The sequence below is a fragment of the Notothenia rossii genome, assembly GCF_949606895.1.
Source record: "Notothenia rossii genome assembly, chromosome: 11".
Classification (NCBI taxonomy): domain Eukaryota; kingdom Metazoa; phylum Chordata; class Actinopteri; order Perciformes; family Nototheniidae; genus Notothenia; species Notothenia rossii.
Genome location: NC_136910.1, coordinates 27,877,275 through 27,893,413, shown reverse-complemented (window position 1 = coordinate 27,893,413; position 16,139 = coordinate 27,877,275). Strand labels below are relative to the sequence as shown.

Genomic DNA, 16,139 nt, shown 5'->3' with positions numbered 1-16,139 from the left:
TGGCCATGTACTTATGATTTTATGATTATTTAAATGTATACATTTTTGTTTCATATGGGTGTAGTCTCTTTATTTCCCCCTCAAAATGCATCAGATTGATGCATTTAAGTCCAACATTTAAAACAAAATCTTACCGGGGGAGCATGCCCCCGGACCCCCCTATAGGATTTCAGGCCCGGCCGCACTGTTCCCAAATAGATTTGCATTTTTTTTTTAAATAGTAACCCATCTCCATATGTTTCTTTTTGGCTAGTAGATTTAAACTAGAGGGCTATCACTTTGTGCAGCAACGCTATTGACAAATAAATCCAGCAAAATGGCACAAAAAACTGGTAGTGGCCTCAGGGACGAGGAGTCATTTAACCAGCCAGTAGGAGTCAAGCTTTACTTTCTTTTATATCCATAAAGAAAAAGTAAATCTGTTTACAGTTGTTTCATTATGGATGTTGAGAGGTATCCATATATCTCTGCACCCCCTCTAATCTCAGATGCACCCTGAGTCATTTTGTTTAAGTACAGTGAGCCTTTCTAAAATATACAGTAAAGAGACAAACCCACCAGAATTATAGGATATACTATGACTTTGTGCCAAATACTTGTTGCTGATTTAGAGTACTGGCACCTTTTTTATTCCAATTCAAGCACTGCTTAAGACAATAAAGAAACAGACCGTATAGTACAGCACAAACAACACAAATGATCAATACTTGCATATATTTTCACTTGTAGTATTATAATAATTGAAATGCTGGTTCTTCTGCGGGTGTTCTATCCACGCTCAGCTACCGCACCGCAGCTGCCTGCACTGTTCAATCGCTGGAGGAATGGGCTGTCACTTAAAAGTGCCATACCTGCCAACCCTACCGATTTGGGCGGTAGTCTACCGCTTTTGACATGTTTCTACCGCTTACCGACTTTCCCTACCGATTTTCAATCTTCCCAAACTATAACAAATAAAAATGACACTCCATAGACACTGGACTCGACTTTTGGCGGACACCGTTTGCAGCGTGTCTGTGATCGCATCATACAAACAGTCCTCTGTGTTTCTGAAAGAGAAACAACGTGAAGACCGGGGGTAACGCTGCGGGAAAGGCAGCGTCCCCCGACGAGGCATTTGAGTCCTGCAGGATTTCCCCGTTAATATCAGTGTCTCGAAAACACATGTTGGCGACTGAAAGACATCCAGTGTTTGGTTTTTTCCTGAAGCATCCGTCACCTACAGTGTCTCAACTGAAAGAGGACCACAAACACACACAAAATATAATACAATTTTGAGATTTGGGGATATTTATCTCCCATTCTTTCACTTTTTCTGACATTTTCAACACCAAACATGTCGTTAATGTCTCTGTTTAGTGAACTACAGCAATCTGAAAGCCTGTACATTATTTATATCACACTTTACCAGTAGACAAATGCAGGAAATGACTTTTTTAATGCAGAATTTTCTGATTTATGGCGCAACACAAAGATATTTCGCTCTGTGCAAACTTTGACTCTAATATATCAACAACATGAAACAAGAATATGAACCTGGCTTTATCCAATGTTCACACAAGAGTGCTACATCCTGACACATCCTTCATCTACACTGTCTCAACTGAAAGAGGACCAGAAACACATTACAAATATAATAAAATGTGGAGACTTTGGGATATTTATCTCCCATTCTTTTACTTTTCGGGCATTTTACAGACCAAACATGTTGTTGATGTCACTATTTACCAAACTACCACTTTTTCTGAAAAATGCATACAATGATGCAATATATGTTAAATACATGGTTTAAACATGTAATTACTGGGGTTCCATTTCTTCTGATTACCTAATTTAGGCGTGCACATTTGCCGCGCGCAAACCTACCTCTTTTGGATTTGGAAAGGTTGGCATGTATGAAGTGCAAATGAGAAAGCTGCAGCGAGAGCAAAAGTCTGATTATTGAGAAAGAAGAAACAACAACTGCAAACAAAAAGATATGAACAAAGAAAAAATACTTATAGTTTACACGATTACACAAATGATTTGTTTGCAACTTATAGTTTTATTTTTGAAATTTATTTTATTTTGCTTGACTCAGTTTTTTTTTCTTTTAAACTCATAGTTTTGCTTTATTCTGAGAAAGTATTGCTTTATCTTTATGATACAAAACTAATCCCATAGGAATAATGGATAGGTAATAATGGAGAAAACAGCTCGAGTGCGCTAGAATTTGAAAGTACACAACCGAAATAAATCTGCCCCTTCCTTCAGACCTTCTTACAGAACCCCTCCTCCAACACACACAAACGTGCACATGCCCAATGAGGGCACGAGATAAGTTTGTGCACGAGATGGAAGGCTGACAGGCAGGTAGGCCATCCAGTTATTTGAGCCGGGCCGGCTCAGATAATTGGTCGTGCTTTTTACAGCGCCACGGCTTCCACAGATGACATTTTTTATTGTATTTATTGTCAAAAATTGTATTCATTGCTATCGGGATGTTAAGAGCATTCCATGGAATATAACAGATAGTGTTATGACCCAGACCACAGCGTACCTCCCTACCTCTCATCAATTCCAACTAAGGCTCCAGTGGGGACCTTGCTCCCTGTGTGTGCCTCTCCACCTCTGTTTGTTACTCTCTACTTGCTACCCTTTTCCCTCAATCTAAGGGAGTGCTTGTTCTTCCGTCTGCAAGGGAGTGCTTGTTCTTCCGTCTGTCTGTCTGTCTGTGTCTGTGTATTCTCATGTTCCGATTAACCCAGCCTCCCCCAAATGTTCTTGTTTTGTGTCTATATATACGCCGGGATCCTGAGTCGAGGCTGACCCTGTTTGCTGTGGTCCTGTGCCCTGGATCCTCTATTCTGAGTTCTGGATTAAGTCGTGGACTTCGGGTCGTGACTGGGCCTGTCTCTGCGGTCCTGCCTGGGTCTCGTCATGCTGCTTCCCTGATGGCTCCCACAGGATTGTTTTTGACACCTTCGTGGATTCATCTTCTTATTATAGACACATGCATTTCCAAACATTCGGTCTACCTACGCTGTAAAATGTATTATCTCTTCGATTTACACACGGCATCTATTGCACGTCTGTCCGTCCTGGAAGAGGGATCCCTCCTCTGTTGCTCTCCCTGAGGTTTCTCCCATTTTTCCCTTTAAACTGTGGGTTTTTCTCCGGATGTTTTTCCTTGTACGATGTGAGGGTCTAAGGACAGAGGGTGTCATTTTCTCTACTGATATTTCTCAACGGCACAGTTTGCTGTAAAGTGTCTTTACTTTAGGGTATTTTTAATATGTACATTACTTTGGCTCGACCAAATTTTTTTTCAAAATGTGCGATATAAATAAAACTTGATTTGATCTGATTCTGAAGTGAATTACCTGCCTTACCTTTAAGCATGTTCAAATGCAAGAATAGTTGGCTTTAAGATTAATTAGAATAAGAATATCAATTTAAATGTATATTGTAAATAAATCCATTCATGTCAGAGAACCCAGAGTATTGAACTTAGGAGACAACTATCTTTTATACCATAAATGGAAGTTTAGTGTTGGCCTGCGTGGTCAGTATTTGAACACCTGCTGCTAAAGAGCGTTATGCTGCAGTTGAACAGTAGATGGCGCTAATGTTGTTACTACGCCTACTATCAATGGCAACCCAAGAAGAAGAAGCTGGAGCCTCTGCAAGCTAACTGAAGCTAACGCTGTGTTTTCAGCATTATGACGTTGCACACCATAGAGCTCGCTAGTTAGCTGTGGAGCTTTTAAAACCCGGGAAACCAGGGGCACCATAATAAACTAGAAATATCAGTGTACTGTCATGTTCTCTAGTAAGTAGTTCTCCGCTTAGTAGCTCTTGTATGACCTAGCTGCTAAGTGAGGTAGCCTTCCTCGATTACAACAAGTGCGCTAATGAGACAGTGAGCTAACAGAAACAGTCAGCAGGGTAAGCTAATGTACCTGTCAGTGTTTTACTCAGTGTCTGTTCAGGGTCATATTACGTTGTCACTCCGACATGTAGCTACAGCTTTATTAAAAGTCTTTGCATTATTGTGTCCTTGGTTGCCACTAAACGTACATATAGCTAATAACCGTTACAGCATGACGTAACCTGTACATGGTTTCTGTATCCTGAGGGATACATTTATCTTACAGGCTGTGTCCATGTATAAAATGGGTATAATAATAGTGTAATTGGTGTGACATATGGGCTAATATTGGTGTTACATGGGTTTAATATAGGTGTATTAACAATGTATTATGGGACTAATGACAAATATGGGTGTAATATTGGTGTAATTACAGTAATATGGGTCTAATGCAGAACATAGCAATCAATTGATTTCCCAAAAATATCGAATGCTCATTGAAGGGTACATTATTTTATGAATTCATATTTTACTCAACCAGAAAATAATAATAATAATTTACCTATCTAAAGATCTCTCTACATAATCCCAATCAGTGTATTTGGGTGCTGCTCTATCTGTACATTATATTTATAATATAATATTGAATATGTTTTTATAATAAAAGACAAGAAAACTGAGCTGCGTTATTTTCTATTCATGCAATGAAAACAGGTCATTCTTGACTTTTAACCACAATCCCACTAGTATTAGTTGTTGTACTTAACAAACTCGATTCATCTCAAATGTGAGCACATAGCAAGAAATTCCTATCTCTGTTACCCACAGCACAACAATTCTTACAAGAGCTTGTCCCAAACAAAATATATAAATGTTACTGTCACAGAAAGTTGAGAAATGAAAAAACATACATTTGAGTATTTCTTCTTAATGATCATAATTGTTTTCAATAAATGTTCTGTTTTCTGTCTGTTTGCAGACATGGCCAAAGCAGAGTAGGGTCTGAGGACACTGAGAGTTCAGGAGGAGCGACTAAGAGCAACAAGAAGGCTTGAGGCCTTATGTCTACTTCACACACACACCCGGACTCTCGCTTTGGAGATCACCTCAGCAGGGTGAGGGCAGTGAAGATGGAGCAGCTGAGAGCACTGGTCAGCGAGCGTTTGTCTGCAGCTGCAGAGGAGATCTTCAGGATTGTAGAGAGGACAATCGTAGAATATGAAAAAGAAATGTCCTGTTCAAAGTGGGTGGTGGACAGCCACCGCAGACTGCTGGATGTCGCCAAGGCACAGAGTGAAGGTGGGTTTAACAGAGGGAAATAATAACTAGGGCTGTCAAACTATTACAATTTTTAATCAGATTAATCACAGTTTAAAACAGTGATGCAAATTAGTCGCTTTTCAGCACCTCCCGCTTTTTTAACGCTGCTTTGGGTGACTTGTGTATTTCGTGGAGAACCGAAGAGTTTTCGTTTTGGGGGGGGGGGGGGGGGGGGGTCCGTCAGTCCGTCTCAAAAAAGAAGAAGAAATCTAGATCGCAAAATAATTCAACAAGCGAGTGCCTGTTTTTTTTTCAAGGACAGGTTCCTTGAACACAACACGAGCGTAACGTGTCTTCACGTGGTTATGTCTCGTCTTAAAGGAGTGTAGACTAGACTAGAGTGCTTACGGAGAGCACCGGAACGCCGCTCCAGCTCTTCAAATATTGCAGTACCCATAAGGAGCCGTACACATGCCGCAGTGTTTGCGTGGCTGTGTCTTTAGTTGTAAGCACAGTGGCGATCTGTTGTTATTAGCATCTGGTTAGCTAGCTATGCTAACGAATTTAAAGAGCTTTTCTACAACCAGGTGGAAGAGAGCTCTCTCCTGAGAGGCTCAAATAACCTCAGCTCAGTGAGGTTAAGGCACACCTTGATATGATCATTATGATTATTAATGAGACATTAGAGACTAAATGAAAAACAGGTATAAAAAACTATATGACAGTACAAAAAAGTTGTTAAAAATAAGTGATTTGTAAAATATCCCAAAAGAAAAATCTGCTTACAGTTCTGTTTCAAATGGGTGTTGAGAGATGTATCCATAGATCTCCTCATGTTGCTCTCAAAGTGCGCCAGATTGATGCTTTTAACTTCAATATTTAAAACAAAAAATCTTCCCGGGGGAGCATGCCCCCGGACCCCCCTAGAGGAGGTTAGGTCCCCCCCACTTAAATCATGTTCACATGTATACTAAATACATTTGCATACATCTTGTGTCCATATCTTTCTGTTTTGGTGGTCATGCCATGCCGTGCACATGCATGCATGCGCGAGTCATGGTAAGATATCTGGATTAAGAGGTTGCTTTTTGTTTGCACAGCATGAAAGAAAAGGCCAAATGAATTGGTTGTGATTTTAGTTTTTTTAAGCAGAGGTTGAGTTCAATAATTTGTACGGCCCTCGGAGGATGTTGTAAAGATTGAAAGGAAAAAGGTTCCCCACCCCTGCTGTAAATAATAATAAAAACCCTTGATTTATAACTTAACATCTCTGTCTCCTATTGATCTGAGTATATTATAAAGAATAGCCAGTTAATTGAAACATTATAGCACAGGCCTTTGTCAGATGGTATATTACCCTGTTTTTTTCCTGCTTCGAATAGTTCCTCTTTTTTCACCATACCTGTGTTTGCATCACTGTTAAAAATTAATTAATCATGATTAATCACCATTCGAAATATGTCCAAAATATTCCATTTCTTTATGTATATTGTTGTGGGAATGGAAAGATAAATGAAAGAAGGCGGATATATCCATTTAACATACAGTATGTATGTTTATTATAACATTGTTCTGTGTGTCAAAATGAAAGACAGCCCACACACCTATCAATCATCAAACCGTGGGGTATTATTTCATTACGTGTTGATTTCTATCAACACGTAATGTTGTATCGATGTATATAGAGATGCACTACCGCAAAAGTATTATCCGTCAGGACTTCCTGCAACAACACCTCGCCGTTATCTTGATTCTGATTGGCCAGAAGACATTATCAAATATGTTCTATTGAGAAGACGATCACTACGTGACAAAAGTTTTCAAAACCGTTTCTAGTCTTCGGTATTTCCCTTTATATATACAGTCTATGGTATTTCCAGACAAGTGGCTACTGAAATCAATCTTACTAACTGCTGTCTGTGCAATTTACTTGGCGTGAGTTGGCGGACTTTATTTTGCTTACTTTAACATCATTTTTCATGGTGGGGCTAAGCCATTTCTTGGTATGGCTGTAGCCTACCCCAGCGTTGCCACTGGTGGGATGTATGGGGCGGGCCATTCTGCACATGCGTTAAATGCGTTAAATATTTTTAACGCAATTCATTCAAAACATTAATTACTGCCGTTAACGCGATAATTTTGACAGCATTAATAATAACACAAATCATGTGTTAAGTTTTCTGTGATAGAGTTGTTTATTATATATTTATTTGAATGGACTACACACATTACTTTTAAGATCCTGCTTATAAACTGCTTATTTTGAGCCAGTCAACATTTTATAAAAAATTTCTATATTAGAAGTATTAAATAGGAAAAAAAAATAAAACGAACGGTCAAAAGCAGTAAAATAAATGTTTTTTCTTTTCCTTTCCTTTTTTCTTCAGACTCTCTCCAGATGTCTGTCACAGATGTGCGGCTTCAGCCTGCTGCCAGTGTGAACGTCAGTGTGTGCTGGGAGGAAGCAGGAGAAGCCACGTCAGAGCAAGCTGAACACCGTCCAAATATGAACACTCATTCAGGCGGCTCTCCTTCCAGAGAAAACGATAATGAGATAGAGGTGGATATTGCAGACGATGATGTGACGCAGGAGTGTGACCCGAACATGCCGTTAAAGGTCCTCGTCGTGAATAAATCATTCAAATGTCCAGTTTGCATAAGCACTTTTTCTTCCAAGAAGACGATGGTACGTCACTTAAAAAAACATCCACGCGACGGTTCATCACTGTACCAGTGTCAGATCTGTGAGCAAAACTTCTGCCACAAGTCTGAATTCTTCGCTCACAGTAGAACACACCAAGGCCCCAAACCATACCAGTGCCAAGAGTGTGAGGAAAGTTTTGACGAGAGGGATAGTCTGCTTGTCCACAGCCTGAAACACTCTAAGGAACAACAAAATGAGTGTCTCAGTGAGAAGGAGGAGGCAGAAACTCACCTCAGATCAGTGACAGCTGCTGGTGAGATTAGAGAGCTGAACTGCACTCAGGAAATACCTGGCATTAAGACTTTCCCACTTACCTTCTCTCCCTATGATCAGAGTGAGTTTGATCAGGAGTCTCTGCAGCCCCTGTGTCTCTACCAAGTCCAGAGTCTGTGTGATATGGAAGAAGACTCCTCGGCTGCAGGAACAGTCAATCACATCAAAACTGAGCCGGCTGATGGAGTATCAGACTGCATCAATGATGATCAGTTGCTCCTTTCAGTGAACCAGAGCCAACAGGGAGAAGATGAGCCCAAACATCTCAACAATAGAGATATTCAGCCAAGTGGAACTTCAGGGAAATCCACAGAGCTCATAGTTCAGTTTGAAGAAGGAACAGCAGAGAAACCCTACAAGTGTCCGTGTTGTGCCAAATGTTTCTCCTTGCATAAGACTTTAATAAGACATGTGAGGATCCACACAGAGGACAAACAGTACCATTGCCAGTTTTGTGGGAGGAACTTCGGTCAGAAGTCAGACCTGGTCAATCACACCAGGATACACACAGGAGAGAGACCATACAAATGCCCAGAATGTGACAAATCTTTCACCCAGAAAGGAAACCTGGTGATTCACATGAGGAAACACACAGGGGATAAACCTTATCAGTGCCTGGAGTGCAGCTGTAGCTTCAGTCAGAGGGCGTCTCTGGACTACCACATGCAGAGCCACACACACTCTACAGCTCGGACCTGAGGATGGCCATTCAAAATAAACTCTTTTTTTGGCAGTGAGTGTATATTCACTTTGCATTTCATAACATTTAACAGACACTTTTATCTAAATGACTTACATACATTTCAATACTGTAGACATGCCCACAGAAGCAATTTGGGGTTAAGTATCTTGCCCAAGGAGATTTCTGGGATCAAACCATTGACCCTCTGATTGCTGGACAACCAGCCTGTGGTTTTATAAAAAAATTACGAAAACTCGTTTTTTTCTGTCATGTGCGCTAACAGCCACTATGGGACGTCTCTAGGATTTCTTTCACAAAACAGCATATTAAGCAAGCAGGATATTTTGTATGACACTTTACATTTGCAACTGGGGATTTCAATAAAACTTCCTTTGGGATCCTGCTCATGTGTTGGTGAAAGCAAATCAGAAGAAAGATGTCTTGGCCAAACAATCAAATCAGAAAGTCTGAACGGTAACTTCGTACCAAAGGAATTATCTGACCTGGGCCGACCCTTTTAAAGAGGCTTTGACTTTATTGAGGCCTTAACTTTGCACTCATGATGCGGACACTGAAGTATTGCTACTATCGACGTGTGCATAGACTACTGGCACTAGTTTCTTTGTTTAGGCCTTGATTTGTACATGTTTCTCAGACTCAAAAGTATTTGCTGGTTTGCTATGCGTCTATAAGTTTAACAGTATTAACAATTATTTGAACCTTAGTCCGATGGAGGTTCAAGTTCAAAACACCTGCTGTTTGTTTGTCTGCATGATTGAAGGAAGTTCTCTCTTTCAGGTTAATCTTCAAGTCAGCTGTTCCTGATATTAAATTAAATAGCAGTTTATTTATGGTCAGGTTATGGGATTGCCCTGTGGTGAAACTGTTTTAATGTTCCCACGGTCATAAACTAATGGTTAATCTGAACATTTTGCCACTTTTTCATTTAATTAAAGTTCTTGTCCTGTTGCTTTTGTTCGAAAACACAAAACTCATGATCTGTATCGGAAATATATTTCTAACAAACCAAACCAGTGTTTTTGACATTATGGGTGCTGTTACGTGTAAAGTATGGTTCTCGACACCACTGTAAATAGTTAATGTCAGTGTTCCTGAAAGGTTTTTAATGTGATGAGTTGGTTCCCAGTTAAACATGTTTTCAGAAAAATAAAGTCAGTGTTAATTTTGAAATGTTGTTTCAATAAAAAAATCTTGGCATTAATAGTTTACGTTTTGTATTACAAGCTGCTTTAACATATTATCTATTCTCTTATATTCTCTGTTTTATATTGCTATGAAAACATCTTCAAACAACAGTACCATTGACGGATCAATACGTCTGTTACGCCCCTGTAACGGGTGTGGATGAAGGATAGAGAGAGAGATAGAGGCTGTGCTCTGGAAGCAGATACATTAGCTGCATGTGTGTGTTGTATTTTATGCACTTTTTGTTCTCCCCAAACCTCGTCGCTTCTGTAAAGAATCCAGTCCTTATTAACTGGGGGAAATATTTGGTGTCCTCTAGACACAGCTTAATGCGCCTTTTAGGCCTTCAATGCGTCAGAAAGGCAGGAGGCGTGCCTTTCAACATCACTGACGTCATCTTATTATTTTCTGCAGACCTGAATTCAGTTGTTGTCCACGGATTTCTGACAGTGAATTAAAAATAGCTGAGCAGTGCAACAATTGGGTGAGAAAAGTGATCTAAGCAAAGATTAAGATAAAGAAGCAGCACCTTGAGAAAGGCCTTTGGACCTTTGTGCAGAAGCATGTGTTTGTGTAGGTAAAGAATGGAGAGGAGACGTATAGTTTTGTTGCAGCCTTTATTTTGATTTTACAAATCCCTGTCAAGTCTTAGAAATGTATATTGTGTTCACAGGTATGTATTTTTTATAATGTTTAAAAACGGTATGTTTTTTTAATTATTAAATTGTATGAGAAATGTGTTTCTACTTTAAATATCAAGATGACAGTTTGAAACTAAGCTTATGCTAGTGTGTGTACTAGCTAGTGATACAGACTTTTCAGTTGTCATTCTTCAGAGTTTAATTCAAAGTCAAAGATGCTTGATGTTTTGGCATGTAGTAAATCGTTCACATTATATTAATAGAAAGTCAAAATATAACCTACATGATCTTATTGCCATAACCTTTTATCCACGTAAAGGCAAAATATTGCTCCTTTTATAAGACCATAAGGGTTTATGAGCATGCCTGATGTATATAGTAATTTAACAAATGGCTATAATACCAAAAAATCCCAATTGATTTTGGACTTGAGAAAATCCAGACATTAAAATGTGCAGAAAGTGGAAGGTCTTTGAGCTTTCATATGTACTGTTTCTTTATTAATGTGTGAACATTGACATGGACTGGAGTACAGACTGATGATTTATTAGCGGATCAGGTAAGGGTGAGTGTGTGAGTTTTCTTGATAGATTTGTTTTTGGGTTACAATACTGTCGGAGGAAAATCTCAGACTAGGCTAGTTGAAAAAGTCTGGACCTCCTTCTCAACATTATATCTTATTAACTTTCTTTGTGATAATGCAATTCTAATGTGTTCTGAAGAAATCACTGGAGGCAGACAGAGTTTGGTGCAATATAACTTTTATTACGTCAAAAGACATAATAGACAGGGTACATGTTCACAAAATCAGAACCCCGAAGGCATTTTGTGTTTATTTATGCTATACAACAGTTATAGGGTATTAAGGGGTGCTGAATCCAAATCTGCTGTATATAAAGTAAAACAATGTCCCAAAATGCCTCAAAATAGAGAAATCCAACATGGCCGCCACCGCCAGCCTGAAATCTATTTTAAGTATATCTTTTTGACTAAACAAAGTACAAACTTGAATTAAATGTGCTTTTATAAGTTCTCCTACATGGGCAATCTGATGCCATATTCAGATTTGAGATGTAATGTGAATAAACTGCTTAGATCTCATATATATTGCAAACATAGTAGTTTTTAACTATGAATAATTACTCAGCTATTATTATTATTATCAGGCTACTTTTACTTACTTTGTATATTGTTTTGAGGTTAAATGTTTCAAATGTGCTGTGATGGAACCTTTGCCTTCCCCACTATTGTCAAGCGAATGCTTCATATCTCCAAATCAATGTAACAACAGCATGTCATTCTGACAGTGGGCGAGGCACTTTATCCGAAGTTGGTAGAACTGAAGTGGTCAGTAGAAGAATACAGGGACGTGCTTATCCCTTGCCTTGGAGGCCTTCACATAGTCATGAACTTCCTGGGTGTGATACGACAACACATGGTTGATTCTGGCCTGAGCGACCTATGGGTCAAGTGTGATCTGTTGGGAGCAAATGCTGCTGAGCATGTCCGGGTACAAACTTACCCTACAGCAGGCCTATTCAACTGGCGGCCCGTGGGCCAGATGCGGCCCAGAACCAACTCCCGAGTGGCCCAGCCTCCCGTAGCCAAATTCCTACACTATTACAGACCATGAACGCAACACTCTGCATTGCATAGAAACCACCAAACCACAACGCAGCACGTTTTTGGAAAGTGCCTCTAGTGGTGCTAGTAACGGTGGTCCTATGATAGCAACTCTAAAACATGTCTCTCTCAACTCTGAAGCGTAAACATAGACAAAACGGTCATTGATCTGGTGGAGCAGATCCAAGTCTAGCTGGACCTTTTCGCGACCGACTTGAGCACGGATCGGATGCTGCATTTTCCGACGCTCCCCAAACACATCACATCTCTGGCACAAATCACGGATGTGATGACAGATTTCATTGCGAGGTTGAAAGAGAACTTTGCCGGTCGATTGGATGGACTTGCTCTGCCCACAGAGGTGATGGGCTTTGCCAGAGACCCCTTCACTGTTGCAATAGAGGGGGACGTATCAACCAGAGCAAAGGAAGTCGTCCCCTGCATCGACAAGGGAAAATATACACTGGAACTTATTGACATGCAGCTCACTAAGGGGCCAGCGAAGTTTTGGAGTGATGTCAAAAAACAGCAGTTCCCTAACGTTCAGAAACTAGCGATCTGTGTGCTCAGTATGTTTGGATCAACATACACATGTGAATCAAGCTTTTTTGACACATGAACTCAATCAAAAGTAGCACTCGCTGCTCCCTGACTGACAGCACTCTTCACCAATGTCTTAGGATTGCATTGACATCCTATGAGCCAAAAATCACTGCTCTTGTTCAAAACAAAAAATGTCCCTTCTCCCATTGAGAAAGTCAGCGATAACAAATCACAAATGAGGTGATAGTAAGCACAGTTTACTATAGTAGACGTGTAGTGTAGTATTCATTCATATGTTAGTTACCCGTATCCCTTGTTATGGGTTTGTTAGTTCTTTTTGTATTCATTTAAATGCACTTTGTAATGTGTCTGGGTCAAATGTGACCAAAACGTATGATTTTTTTTGTTATTATTTGAAAAGTGAAAAAATAGTATTGCTACAGTACTACCTCTTTGTGTTGCATTGGAGCTCTTTAGCTGCTTTTTTTGTATGTGAGGACATTTATTAAGACTGTTATTATACTATTCAGTAAATGCACGTTGTGATGTGCCTGGTTAAAAAAAAAAAACCTGAATATTTGACTTCTAAAGCAAACAAATGTAATGCTACAACTGTGCACTTTTTTTTCAGATTCTGTTAAATTAATGCTAATTTGTTGTGTTTTTATGCACTTTTTGACCTACCTTTGTTGGATGAACAATGAATAAAAATTGCATGTTTTTCATCGCAGTAATATGTGTTGGTTTAAAATGTGTCACAACCCGCTTTTTATAGGCCACTGAATGTCTGGCCCAGCTGAATTTTGTAGTTATAAAATCTGGCCCAACTGAATGTGTAATTGAATAGCCCTGCCCTACAGGCTCTTTGGTATGGCGTTATATTATGGTGTTATATTTGTGCCTCTATCCTGAGCACGCAATGAAACATGTTGAGCCTAGAAAATGCGATTGAGCGCACACTTGAACATTTTTGAGCACAGAGAAATATATTTTCTCTCATAAAACTCCTGCTCCGTGCGCAAGCAGACCGCTGCACGCGCTCTCTCTCCCTCGCTCGCTCGACCTCTCCACCCTGTGCGCGCTCAGCTTTGCCTGCCTGCTCGCTCAAGTTGTCACAGCATTACAAATGTGCCACGAAAACCAACCAATCGGAGAACTCGAGAAGGTCAATTTTGATTGGCTGGTCCAGCACCATGTAGAGCAGGGATATTCAACTGGCGGCCCGCGGGCCAAATCCGGCCCGCGGGGAGCTTTCTCGTGGCCCCTGGAACGCACTCCATATTCCAATATAAAAAAAATATTTAAAAAAAATATATAAAAAAAAATATTAAAAAAAATATATATAAAAAGAATTCAAATTACAGAATTTATTTTTATAATCATTTAAATAAATGTAAATATATGTTCGCTATTATGTTATCCGAATTAAATGAGTCCAAATTATTTCTCCTTCAATAGCTCTTAAAAGGCAATCTTGCATTGGACTGATCAGTGTGTAATTATCGCGATATCGTGTCAATCTCGTTACTCTCGTTACTGATCCAAAATGAGCGGAGAGAAACGGCGGAAAATTGACGGTGAAAACCGACACTTCAACCCCAAATGGACTGATGATTTTGTATTTATTTTACCATCGCACGCCAATCCTAGACCTTTATGTTTAATATGTCAAATAACTGTTTCAGTCTGCAAGGTTGCTAATGTGAGGCGCCACTATGAGACCAAGCATGCTGCTAACTTCAATGCTGCTTACCCGCCTGGTAGCACAGCTAGACGTGGTAAAATATAAATACTTAAATCTTGTTACACTGCATCAACCACTATTCTTACAACTGCTTCTACAGCCCAGGAAAAGGCCACTGCTGCTTCCCTACGAGTGATGTTCGCTTTAGCCAAAAAGAGAAAGCCATTCACTGACGCTGAAGTTGTGAAGGAGTGTACTCTTGAGATGGTGGATGAACCTTTTGCAGGAGATAAAAACAAGGAATATATAATGAACCGTTTGCAGCAAGTACCGCTCTCTGACACATCGGGAAGTCGAAGAGTAGAGGTACTGTTTGAGGACTGTTTTTCAGCATTAATTGCCGATCTCAAATCGACAGAGTACATGTCACTCGCTGTCGATGAATCGACCGATGCAACAGATACGGCACAGCTCTCGCTGTTTGTGAGGTACTTCGATGGTGACGTTTTTAAAGAGGAGTTGTTATGCCTTTTACCACTGACAACCAGCACTACAGGTGAAGTGATTTTCGCTGCAGTTTGGAGTTTTTTTGAAGAGAAAGGTTTGGATCTAGGTAAGATCAACCTTCTCGTTACCGATGGCTGCCCGTCCATGATTGGGAAAGAAAGGGGCTTTGCATCTCGCTTATGTGCAGAGCATCCCACAGTGAACACTGCATTGCATCATACATCAATCAGTTCTGTGTGCGAAATTGTCAGGGGAGTTGAAAGAAACAATGGAGACTGTCGTAAAAATTGTGAATCATATTCGCTCGACGTCAGGTCTGCAGCACCGACTGTTCAAAATGCTGCTTCAAGAGCAGGAAGCCGCATACTCAGACCTATTGCAACATAACGATGTCCGCTGGTTGAGCCGAGGACGTGTTCTCGAACGTTTCTTTGCACTGCGAAAGGAGGTGAGTGAATTCCTCTCAAGCCAGAAATCAAGCAAAGCTAAAGACCTACTTGCACGCATGCAAAAGCCGGATTTCATTGCACAGATTGCCTTTTTGTGCGACATCATGGGCCACCTAAACACACTCAACCTGCAGCTACAGGGGGGAGGGTCAAGTGTGGCTGAGATCATTGAGAAGGTTAGTGCGTTTCGGGTGAACCTGGACCTCTTTCTACCTGACGTAATGGGGAGGAAGATCCACTTCCCAACACTACGCAACGTCCCCGGGAGCAGCGCAGCAATGGCTGGAATGAAGGGACTTTTGAAAAGCTTGGCTGAAAACTTCACAGAGCGATTCAACGACTTCAAGATTCCAAAACAGGTTCTTTTATTTGTGCGCAATCCATTTGCGGTCGATGTTTCCGGGTCCTGTCCAGCCGAGGCGAAAGCCGTGATGCCCGGTATTGACGAGGCTGCATTCCAGCTGGAGTTGGTGCAAATTCAGAGCTCTGATGTGCTGAAAGCAACATTCGAGAAGAGGGACTGTGCGAGTTTTGGGCTCATTCTACTCATCAGTTTCATCACTGCCGGAGACTGGCTATCTACCTGTTAACCATGTTTGGATCTACTTACATATGCGAGTCCGGATTTTCGACAATGAACTTGATAAAGAATCAACATCGCAATCGACTCACGGATGAACATCTCAACCAGTGCATGCAGCTTGCTCTGACCTCGCA

The 16,139-nt window shown here is 40.4% G+C and overlaps 1 protein-coding gene across 3 annotated transcripts; it reads left to right on the top strand.

Annotated features, from left to right (window-relative positions):
* Positions 1-3,647: 3,647 nt before the first annotated feature.
* On the top strand, positions 3,648-9,991 carry LOC307024057 (uncharacterized protein). 3 transcript variants are annotated; one of them, XM_079657853.1, is made up of 3 exons: positions 3,648-3,811; positions 4,830-5,149; positions 7,498-9,991. In XM_079657853.1, the coding sequence occupies exons 2-3, from the start codon at positions 4,912-4,914 to the stop codon at positions 8,784-8,786; spliced, it is 1,527 nt and encodes a 508-aa protein (XP_079513979.1). In that variant the 5' UTR covers positions 3,648-3,811; positions 4,830-4,911; the 3' UTR covers positions 8,787-9,991. The 3 variants fall into 3 exon arrangements, with proteins under 3 accessions (XP_079513979.1, XP_079513980.1, XP_079513978.1); XM_079657854.1 differs by having other exon boundaries at positions 3,648-3,927; positions 4,830-4,965; XM_079657852.1 differs by having other exon boundaries at positions 3,648-3,927.
* The last annotated feature ends 6,148 nt before the right edge of the window (positions 9,992-16,139 follow it).